This window comes from Misgurnus anguillicaudatus, chromosome 19 (genome assembly GCF_027580225.2).
Source record: "Misgurnus anguillicaudatus chromosome 19, ASM2758022v2, whole genome shotgun sequence".
NCBI lineage: Eukaryota > Metazoa > Chordata > Actinopteri > Cypriniformes > Cobitidae > Misgurnus > Misgurnus anguillicaudatus.
Window position 1 is genome coordinate 36,438,837 of NC_073355.2, and position 12,311 is coordinate 36,451,147.

Genomic DNA, 12,311 nt, shown 5'->3' on the forward strand with positions numbered 1-12,311 from the left:
GGTACATATAGATTTCATACTAATATGAACCTTTGGGGTACTAATAAACACTCTTTGTTACACAATATGTATCTCTGAGGTACGAATATGAACGCTTCAGGTAGGTATACATTTTAAAAGGTTACCACCAAAATTACAGCTATGAACCATTTTTGACCATTTTTTGTGTATAAACATGGGGAATCCGTGAGTTATTACATATTAGAAAAATACAAGACAATCCGAAAAATTATAAACAGCATTCCATCTTTATTTAAATGAGACAATGATAGACATTATCATTAATTTAATAATGTGATTGTCAAGTATCTGAAGTAACTTGAAACTCGAGTCATTTTTCAATGAGAGATTTAGGAAGATCAGGCAAAAAGGCACATTTGTTTAGTTGACAAACAGACATGGACACGAAACAACGAGCATCATTTGTTAACATTATAACTACCATTTCACAGATGTGAAATCATTTGTTTTTGTGCTCGAGGCAGACATGAACTCCAGTGCATGTCCTGGTGTATTTAACAATTACTTACAGTTTAAAATGGTAAAAATTGAATAAGCAGCCATTTGTTTTGTCCACACACAAAGCTCATGCAGACATATACTTCTTCAAAATCTAAACCCAAATCCAAAGCGGAGGGCGTCATTTAAAATCAAGAGGTGGTGCTCTCATAGAGAGCAGCGATCAGTTTACAACATCAAAGATGTCACTGAAGATCAAACACTGACAAATACACAAAAGGAATGCGCTGTGATGCGCTGAAGGATGGAAACATGAAATACAAACGGAGATTAAACTAAAACCGACACACAAAACCAAAATCACCCCCCCTCCCCAAAAAAACCCATACACAATGCAAGGCAGGGTGCCAAAAATCTGCATTTAAATTCAAGCCAAACCAAATGAAATACTTTACACTGCTAACTACATAAAGGTGCTTAGATGGTTGTTCACAGCAATGACATAGAACCCAGGGTTTCCCGCAGCACTTTGCAGTTCGGGCGGCCCGCCTAAGCTGGGAAACCCTACCGCCTTAACTAGGTAGTCCAAAAAAAAAACTCGCTGCACAAAAGACCGTCAAGTGCATCTCAGAGAATAGTGCGGACGCGCTTCACACCACGAGCGGGCAGGCGCCACATGGCCAAATGAGAGAAAGACGTGGTCGGTCACTGTTGATAAAACATCTCGGAGAATAGCGCGGACGTGCACACGCGCCACATGGCCGAAATGGTCCGTCAACTGTCTGGAGGATGGCCAGTTGATAAAACGCATGTCTGTGAGAACTGTAAGTGGACTTTTGTGTTGGGTTATTTAAGCCTGTTATTGTATTAGTCTATAGTTCTTACAAATTGAAAGTAAGTTAGCTGGTGAATGTGTTATTTGAGCAAACAGCTAGCTAGGTTGCACGTGCCTGTTGATTCGATATAATTGTTGATTCGCTCTTGCTCACGTTGTTTATGTGCATTATTTACATTCTACAGTAGTTACACTCCTTTAAGATAATGTAATTAATAGTGGAAAATAATCAGTTTTTACAATCTTCGCGCTATCATCGTTCGCCAGACGTTCTACAACATCTGCTTCAGTTTGTGTTTATTAACCCTTTAGTTTCACTTCATCACGCAGCTATTTTTGTTAGAGGTATCTGTTAAAAAAAATGCATTCATTTATAATCTAGTATGTGTTCATTTTCTGTCATAGTTTCTTAAAAATTAAGTTTTATTTGAGTGTTTTAAATACAAATATTTTCATTTTCATCATGACTTGTACACCATGCTTCTTTGATTGCCATGCCCCCGGACACGCCCACCCGTCCAACTCCACCACCTTAACTAACAAATTTTCTGTGGGAAACCCTGGAACCTTTCAAACATTTTTTATCATCTTAAGAATATTTATTCACTACGCACAACGAAAAGGTTTCTTTATGTAACCATTTAGCAAAAAAATGGCTCTTCTATGGCATTGTGAAGCACCTTTATATTTAAAAGTGTATACTGGTCACTGTAAAAAGAAAGTTGGTTCAACTTAAAAAAGGAAGTTAGATGGTTGCCTTAAAATTTTGACTTAATTCAACTTAAAAATATTAGTTGACACAACATTTTTTAAACGTTAAATTAACTCAAAATTTTAAGGCAACAAGGTACATTACATTAAGTTAAACCAACAAATCTTTTTTTTTTTACCGTGGCATGTACAGAAAATCTAGTGTTCTGCTGAGCATGATAAGGTGCTCTGCATTTATGGTAATGATGTGTAGGTCACAAGACAAATTGAATCCACCCAATATTATGTTCATCTTTCTCTCTTACCTTAAGGGTCTTTCAGAGATCCTGTACATGGAGAACATTTGGAAAGTTTCAATGCCTCAGTGAATCTGCAGCTGAACTGAGACTGAACTCCAGGCACATCATTCACTCGTGTCAACATCATTCACTGCAGGAGACACTGTGAGGTGCCAGACATGAATTAGGGATGCTGAAATGCCAAATGTGAGGTGCTACGATCTGAGATGATCTCAGGCTGAGATTTGGAAGACTAAAATAAGGAAGATTTATTGTCCACTTGTCTTGCTTGATGAATATTACTACAGTGAAGAATAAAATATTTGGTGTACATTTGTTTTTTTCCATTCTACAGTATAAGATTGCTAATTTGTATGTAACGACTTTCACATTAGCATTCAATCTTAACAGCAGCATTTCTTTTGAAGTAACGCCAAAACTATATTTGGTCCCTTTTAGACACAAAATTAAATTAAATTGAATTCAATTATAGCTAATATCATTGTTTTACCAATTAAAACAAAAACATGACTTGACAAAGAAAATCGCATTTGTATTCAGTTCTTGGTTTCATTGAGGACAATATTAGCCGTGACAAACATCAGGCAGAACGTTGCCCACACTACAACGAACCAAACCCAGAAACTGTGTCGAAAAGGAGATCTGTGCTTATTGATAACATCCCTTCCAAACACAGGTTCGAGATGGCGGCGACTCAAGTACACAAGGAAGGCCGGGATGATGTACTGAATGCCCGTGCCGGCGTACGCCCCGGTGATGCCCACTAGCGACTCCAGATCATGGGTACAGAAAGCCACGATAATGGGCGGAACAATAGTGATGAGAGGAAAAACGATACGATCCACCACCCATGGATATGTACCTCCATCCCGGTGAAAAAGAGTTTTCCAGTTATTGCGCAGTGTGACGGCTATTATAGGAAAGTTGGTGCTGATGGTGAAGACCGGGAACAGGCCCAGGAAATAGCGCAAAAAAGGAATGCCCAGAACGTCACAGTTATCGGTGAAGTTTAACGTGTACATGTCACGCAACAATGAGCTGTCGAAGCAAAAGATAGCTGTGAAGGACAGCAGGCTGTAAAAGCACAGAATTAGGATGTAGTCTGTAATGACCAAGGCGCTCATTCGCTTTTTGTCGGAGATGGGCGTCACGAGGGAGGGCAGGGAATGCTGGCACATGAACGAGTAGACGCAAACCCCAAAGAGGTTGGGCACACCTGCAATCTGTGCCACGGGTGGACGGCCTTCACCATGACCCTTGCCAATGCGGATTAAAGCCAGGATAATCATCATGGTAAACGCTGAAATACACAGAGAAAAAATACATTATAAACAAAAATAATTCAGATTTTTCATCTATCTACATTGAATTTAATTTGTAATTATACAACCTATAAATCATTAAATATTAATTGAATGCGCTTTGAATTTGTAGCAATAGCCAACAATACATTGTATAAGATTATGTTCCATAAAAATATTTTGTAAATGTCCTATGGTAAATACAGTGGGGAAAATAAGTATTTGACACATCAGCATTTTTATCAGTAAGAGGATTTCTAAGTGGGCTATTGACACAAAATTTCCACCATATTTAATCATCAAGCCAAATATTGAGTTCATACAAAGAAATAAGAACCTTTAAGTATACAAGTTGAGTCATAATAAATAAAGTGAAATGACAAAGGGAACTCCGCTAAGAATAAATAACAACAAAGTCCTTTAAACATAGTTTATTTATATTGCAAGCAAAATAAACAACCAAAACATTTGTTATTTTCGAAGAGGTATTTGTTCAAGAGTTCAGTTTAGCAACTAGTCAGACCATTAAAAAAAAACTGAAACCGGAAGTAAAGTAAAATTAAGTGAAATAATTAAGTCATGTAATTGATCTGATGTTTACATTTAATATAATTAATATTAATACATTTTAATTTTATAATTTTTTGAAAGAATATTATAATTTAAGGCCTTATTTTTGCATAAAAATAAAATGTTTTGTGTCCATTTGAAAAGTTGTTGTTTGTTTATGCACACATTTGAAAATAACACATTTTAGTGTTGCAATGGCAATACTGCAACACCGTGAAATCGTGGTATTTTTGCTTAAGGTTATCATACCGCCAAAATATCATACCGGCCTATCCCTACTTGTACATGCAAGTTGAATACTTGCAAACCATATCTGAAATCTACACAACACAGAAATTCTTTAGATCATATTATCTTAATAAAATTAAATTAATCTGAATTGTATATGTATTCAAAAGATATTCAGCAAACTAATTTTCTACATGAAAACAATAGCTATGTTTTCATTCAACTATTTTTATGTGCATTTTGGATTATTGTATAAAAATGCAGGATACAAAAAGCTGCACATAAATTCTAAAAATGAGCATAAAAACTTTTTTATCCGATAAGAAACATGCGCATAAACTACAATGGAAACATGTTAACCGAATAAATCATCTAAAATATGGTTTTGGAAGTTCTGAAATAAATAGGTTAAATCTGTCATCTCAATGGTTCAGTAATATTACATTAAAGGACTGACTTCCTTGACTGTCAACTCAAACGGAAGGAATCCACATCCGAAAGCAGATTACAGGTGTATAATGTTTCGTCTGCATGCTTTGAGGTGATTATACACGAAAATGGTTAAAAACAGTGGCTTTAGTGCCACTTAATCAGGAAGTGATGATTTTGCTCTTTTCAGCTCACTGGATGGAAACGCTGTTTTAATTGCAAATGTTTAATACGATATTCAAATTATGCACAAGTTAAATACAGAACTTTGAATGGAAACAAAGCTAATGACAATAGAGTAGACTACAATAGATTTGCTCATTTATCCGGCCTGGAATAAAAGATATTGACTACACATTAACTACGCTAACACAGTAGTTTGTCAGGCCTGTTTTCGATTAAATGTGTGGACATTAGAAATGTGTGCTGTGTTAATTTGTCTAAGACAGTTGTAAAGCTCTGCTCTGCTGCAGGCCAACATCAGAGGATTTACATTATTATCACTAAACACCGTGTGTAATAGATTTCTGATAGAAACATAAAAAAATAAAACGCACGTCTGTCCGCATTTGTAATCTGATCAATGTTTATGATCAATGCAGAACAGGGCTAGACTGTTAAAGTTGTAATGGGCTGATGGAAAATGCTGAGCTGGTTAGAATGGACCAATTACTCCTTCAGCTCATGTTAATGCATAGACAACAAGCTGAGTGATAGCGAACACAAAGGGCTGATAGCAAAAACCCCAACTGCCTACTTCATCTCAATCAGCTATTGAATGTTAATAGAGAGCAACTTTCCATCTGGTCCAACACAAACATACTTTAGAAAAGACCATCTGCATTAAAAGAATAGTTGAAATGAAAAATGTGACTTGTTGACCATCAGTGTTAAAGGAAAAATGAATTGGGACCTTTGTAATACACTAAAAAATGCTGGGTAATTTTCAACCCAATGTTTGGTCAAAACCGCGGTGGTGCAGCGCCATCGCAGTGAGGTGTGACCCGCTGAAGTGTGCACATCACAAACTATGAAAAATATAAAGTACAATCTTGCCCAGCTAGATGTCTTCAAAGTGTGGCAAACGGCCAGTAGACTCAAAGTTAATGCACATTTGCAAGGGGGGGGGGGGGGGGGGGCAACTGATATCACTAATGGTTTGGGAGCAGAACAATAAGCGAGATATTCTTTCATGGTCAAGGTTGTGAAAAAGTATCTATGCGTGCTACCAGTACACCATCAAAATGAATTTTTAGCGTGGCTGGAAACATTATAACCCCAATAAAGTTCCTTACTCAAACTGTGTGTTGTTTCACGGAAGTGCTACAATAAACAAGCACATAAGCGCAGATCCTGTACATTATATATAAGACTATATGCATCAGTGCATGCATGGTAATGCACACCAATGGTAATGCACCAATAATATGCCCTACTTATATGCACTCTTTGGGTACAAAGATGTTTTGAAAGGGTACCACCCCAATAACAGCTTTTGCACCCTTATTTCTGAGCGTGTATATACTGTACACACATTGCACAATACTGAAAAGTATCAATATAAATGAAGAACTTGGTTCCAAAAATGCGAAAACGCCTTTTTTAAATGAGTTACATCCAAAATCAGTATTGTATCAGGTCAGTACTAAAAAGTAAATTCTTAATTTTATGCAAAATCCAATATCCGCCATGTTATTCTGTCATCTTTTCTAACTTTTTTCCCAAAAACGCAATAAACGCCACTCCTCCTTTTCTGCAGAATGCAATAAATCCGCTCAACAAATCACAGCGCACCATTCCACACATTGTAAACAACAATGGTGGCGAGATGAATACACACAGAATCCTAGTTTTCCTCATCTACTTTGTACTTCGTGATCAACAAACAAACTAAAAACTAAATAATACTTGGATGGCATTGATAAACCTGTGGTGGTTTTCTGTGACGGTAAAGAAACGTAAGCCACCAAAATCGAATAATTTACACGAGAGGCACTCGGGAGATGGAAAAATGTTGACTATTGCTTGTTCTCCCGACAGCATCAAGCTTCTCTCATGCTAACACATTGACCCCAGAGGATCTTATGAAAAACGTTACATTATTGTACTCAAAGTCAACAAAAATCGAGCAAGAACAAAACATTTTACAGCTGATCGCTGTCCAAAAAGTTAAGCGACGATGTCCCAAGGATAACAGCAGCAATGACAGTGTTCTTAATATGACAAAGTAAGTGTTTTGGATTAATGCCATTAATGTTTATTTTTTTAATCAGTGTATACCACTAGTCTACTAAATAAATATATAACATGGCAAAGATGAATGCACATTTATATATTGATTCAATAGATTTATAGTGTTTAAAAAAAACTTGTTATGGATTTATTGCATTTTGTGGAAAACATAATCAGATTTTATAAAAAACAAATTACTGATTTAAATTTTTTATGTTTTATAACCTAAAGATGCTATGTGAAAGTTTGTAACAGAAAATAGTGTTTTTCATCTTTTCATCTTCCTTGGTATAGAAAACACATTTTACCGAAATTAGTCTAAATGGATTTATCACGTTTTAGAACCAAACTCCTCAAATAATCATCCATACTAACATGCATTTACTGTAAAGTCGCAAATACGCTAAATCTATGATAACCATGAATGTATACATATAATACATACACATTTTCATACACATACACATTTTATTATTTACATTCGCCCTGCAAATTACAATCTCACCTGTTTTACAGAATCATAACAGCTGAAGTAGAGGACAAATATGGTCATATATATTAATGGAACTGCAAATCACTGGAGGAAACTTTAGAGACAGCTAATGTAACCACTAGAAACCGTAGAGGGCCAAGCCACGAATGGACCACAGTCGAGATACATAGCTCCAGTCACAACTATAGCAGTCTTTAAAAGCATCCAACCAAGGAAAAAACTCAAGGGCACACTTAATCCAAATACTTCTGACATCTCACGACACAACTCAAGTCACTGTACAGATGCTTAACCTTCAGCTCAAAGGCCTTTGCGGTTTAGGGATGAGATGTGTTTCTGTCCAAGCACACATGGCAAAACTATTCATCACACAAGCATCAATTCCCTCAGTGTCTCACTGATGGCCAAAGAAAATGCCACTGGTACCGTTGTCATCCAGTCGAATTCATCTTGATATGAAGAGCTCAGATGCAAAACCCTCCAAGTGCATCTGACATGTTTTCTTGTAATTTTTTATCAGACTCTTAAAGGGGGGGTTCAATGGTATTTCAAGCATTCTGACTTAACAGATATATAGAAAAAAGCAGTTGGGCGTGTTACAGAGTATTTCTGTGCCGAATCCACTTCGCCAGAGTTCGTACAAGTTTCGGAAAGTTTTTTTCGATTACAGGTCCAGCTGACGTTTCAGGGGTTTTCTATACGTATCACTTTTTATATGGGCACTTCCCCCGGAAAACCCCGCCCACCCGTCAATCAGCGGGAGATGCTAGAACTTGCAAACATCTTATCACGCGACACAGCTTTGTTTAATTTCAAAACTCAACAATGGCACGAAAGAATAAGTGTGTTTTTGGATGTAAGGAGAAGAAAGCCAGCCTTATGGAAACAATGGATATAGTTTATTATCCGGGTAGCAGCGGAGTTTTGCGTGTGTGTTTGATGCGCTGGATTTTCCCAAGCGGGTCATGAGTTGCATGCGGTAAGAAAGACTTCTGTCTTGTGTTGGAAATAGTCGCGAGCATATTATATAAATGACACGAACATGTAGTGAATCATAAGTTAAACAGTGTTGTATAGTGTTGGATGACTCGTACTCGCTCCTCCCGCGGTATAACTCCTCCTTCTTCATTTTTTCGTACTATATCGGAAAGATTCGGTAAAGCTAATCTTTCTTTTATAAATCTGATTAAACTAAAGACTCTTCGGAGATAAAAAGGATGTCATACTACTCTATAGGTACTCCAGATTAACATCAGAAATGCAGAAACAGCATGTGTTACATGAGCTCTAATGGATTCTGCCAAAAAACGCTATTTCTGAATGGCATGATCGGCCAGGATAAAGCAAATTTGAAGCAAAAGTATTTGATGAATTTTGTATGATTTTTATTTTTAAAGAGTAACTAAACCCTAAACCAACTTTTTTAGTTAATGATCTGTAAGAATGGGGCTTTATTAGTGCCGTTCATTGATTTAAGTAACTTTTTTGACATTTAGGTATGAAGTGTTTCAATGCTACAATAAGTGGTGTAAAAACGTCTGACTGCTGCCCTCTTCAGGTTAAACGGTGGCTACTGCAGTTTAACTTTCCTGTTGGATGTTGCGGTACAACGTGATGTAAGCGGTACGATCCTACGTAAGCAGCACTGAAAAAAATGATTCATTGAATTTAATCAATTTTTTTAAGGTAAGTGGTTGCAATCAATTTATTTAAGCTACATTTAAACAAAAGTTTTATATTTTATTTTACGTTACTAATCTTTTTTGTTTAAATGTAGCTTAAATAAATTGATTGCAACCACTTACCTTAAAAAAATTGATTAAATTCAATTAATCATTTTTTTCAGTGAGGTTTAAGCTCTTTTTTAACACACAAAACATAAACACGTTATACTGTGCACCATAAACACAATCATAGCTTCAAAAACACACAAAAACCGGGACCTTTAAAATAATGATATTGGTAAGGGGGGTTTTCGATAAAGTGATGCCAAAAAAATTTACATGATACTCACATGTATCAATATTTTAATACACCCCAAATATTGTGTGTTGGCAAACAAATGACATTTGCTTTTCAGAAACAAGAATCAACAACAAGAATCAAGAACATTCACCCATATTCATTTAATTAGGTTTCATCTGATTAAGCTTAAATGAATGGAGTCATGTGAAAGGAAATATAAAGGGTACACACGTATCTCCTCAATAAGCCTAAACTTAATTTTCTACCTGATATTTAAAAGAAGTAATTAAAGTTAAGCAAAACTCATTAAGGAGACAAATGTGACCATCAGCATGCAGCTTAAGAAAGTGCAAAACAACTTGATCTTTCAACGCTATTCACATTCTGATAAGAAAAGTAAATCCACACGAAGCACAGCAGCCATAGCTATTATGTTCTGCAGGCCAAAGCAAATGAGCGAGAGATTTTATGGTCTGTTAAGAAGAGGCATGTATGACACTTTGAGGCTTGTCCATATTGCAAGCCCGGCTAAATGAGAGGCACCAAAGCATTTTCCTTCAAAGCAATTTTCAGGCTCTCTCGCTGAACCATTGCTCGGAGTATTCATTAAGGCCCAGCTATATTTCAGAATACCTTTAGACTAAACTGCGGTGGAATATCCCGAGGCAGTTCTTTTTAAGACCTAACCTCTTTGTATCTGACCTGTAAAAACACCATAAAGTCCGGTTCCCAATAGAGGTTAACAGTGGACGACCCATAACGTTTAAACGCTGTTAAAATCCTCAATGGATGCTGAAGCAATGTGTTCATCATGGAGGTCTGTTGGTATCTAAACCAAGATGCCTTATCTGTCTAGTATCCACAATTGATTTTGGACACCTGACAATGCCATGTTGTCATCAACCTGAACAACGAATCATATTCTGAGACTATTAACCAGTCTTTGTAGAAGCAATGTGAGATAAAGTCATTAATCTCCTCAAGAGTAATCACAAGCTATTTGTTTCTTGCTCAACATTCAAGCTAAATTTGAATTAAAGCCGCAACCTTACTGATTCACTTCGCTGTTAATGTCAAAAGCTGATAAATGTTCTCGACTTCAACGCTGAGAGAAAAGCAGGTGATATTTTCCATTTAAATTACCCAAGCAATAAAACGGCTTTTAAATAATGCATGCGAAGACCCACGGCTCTGCATACGAGATGCCATGAATGTGTTTCTGGTAAACAAGTCTCGTCATGCATTTCATGCAAGCGAATGTAAAGAGCTGCGGTCTCTGTGAGACTGCTGAGCTTTCATATTTATTCCGCAAGAATGAAGGGACTAAGAAGAAAAATGAACGACTGTGAGAAACAAACCAGTAACTATTAACATTAGTCATTAATAACTTAAGTATCAGGCTATCGTTGTTGTTAAGGTCATTACTGAGTGCTGTTTTCCAGAATGTAAGGTCTTGGCAAAATGATGGGTAGTGGGTGGCATTGAGGCTCAAACACGGTGTGGCTCCCATGACGCCAACTGAACCGAGCCCCACTTACCACATCTCATTTGACAAAAGAGCGACCACGGTCTCTCCCCTAGTGCATTACAGGTGAATGGAGACACACAAGGGATGTGCCTGCTTGTCCTGCTGTCTGATGTGAGTAATGACTAGGAGCAAGAGAAACATAAGAAATCGGACGAGAGTGGAAAGGGTGGATGAAAATAGGAAAAACTGTTGAAAGGCAACTTGTGGGGAAAAAAAGTATAAAATAAAGTAAGAGTTCACCCAAAAATCACCTTTACCCAAAAACCTGCTGGATAGCCTCAGAAGAGTTGCATATAATATAATAAAGACAGTATGATTAAGAGCTTGACACCCCCTGGTCACTATAATAACTGGTTAACAAATGGCAGAGAGCTGTAAACCTATTCTTTAAAAATGACTACATTTGCAGAAATACAGGGGAACAAAATCTCACTGGGGTGACACCCTCTCAAAAAGCTCACCCTTGTACCTAAAGCAGGGGTGCCCTAGCTCGGTCCTGGAGGGCCGGTGTCCTAATCAAACTCTGCAGGACACCAGCCCCCCAGGACCGAGTTTGGGCACCCCTGACCTAAAGGGTACAGATTGGTACACTATAGCAGTGGTTCCTCAAACTTTTTCAGCGTGTGACCCCTCTTGTGTGCATCCCTTCATTGCCCCCCAAAGAAAATGTATGACATAAAACATTTCAAAACTTTAAATTTTAATTAAACAAAACACATTAAATTATACAATGTAGTGTTGTTGGTTAGTAGCCTTATTTTTCTGAGGATTCATTACACAGATTTTATGATGACTTAAATAATGTAATTAAACTGGGGGCCCCCTGGCACCATCTCAGGGCCCCCAGTTTGAGAACCACTTCCCTCTATAGAAGGGCTGCACGATCATGACAAAAATCTTAATTGACGATTACTCACCTTGATATTGTAATTGCGGTTACTATTGCTGATTATTAGACTTTACATTGAAGTTTTAAATGTTTAATAACTTTATTTGAAGCAGTTGCATGGTCAATTCAAAACTAAATAATATAATGTAAATAACAAATAATCATGGGAGTTATGTTGTTAGTAAAAAATCCAAAAACGAATGGCTGAAGGACACGTCAACGTATCAAATTTTAAAATCTCTGGATTCACCACTGTATATGGTCCCCAAACAAACTGTGACAACTTTATTTCTGACAGTGTACTACTGTGCTTTACTGAATACAATAGCAGCATACAAGACTAGACCAACATGACGGAAAAAAAAAACATTG

General features: G+C 36.9%; 1 protein-coding gene across 1 annotated transcript in view; it reads right to left on the bottom strand.

Annotated features, from left to right (window-relative positions):
* Nucleotides 1-225: 225 nt before the first annotated feature.
* The window catches only part of tmem104 (transmembrane protein 104), a 48,656-nt gene continuing 36,570 nt past the window's right edge, over nucleotides 226-12,311 (bottom strand). Inside the window, exon 10 of the mRNA XM_055194721.2 lies at nucleotides 226-3,604. Coding sequence (XP_055050696.1) covers nucleotides 2,841-3,604 — 764 coding nt within the window. The 3' untranslated portion in view covers nucleotides 226-2,840. The remainder of the gene's footprint in view (nucleotides 3,605-12,311) is intronic.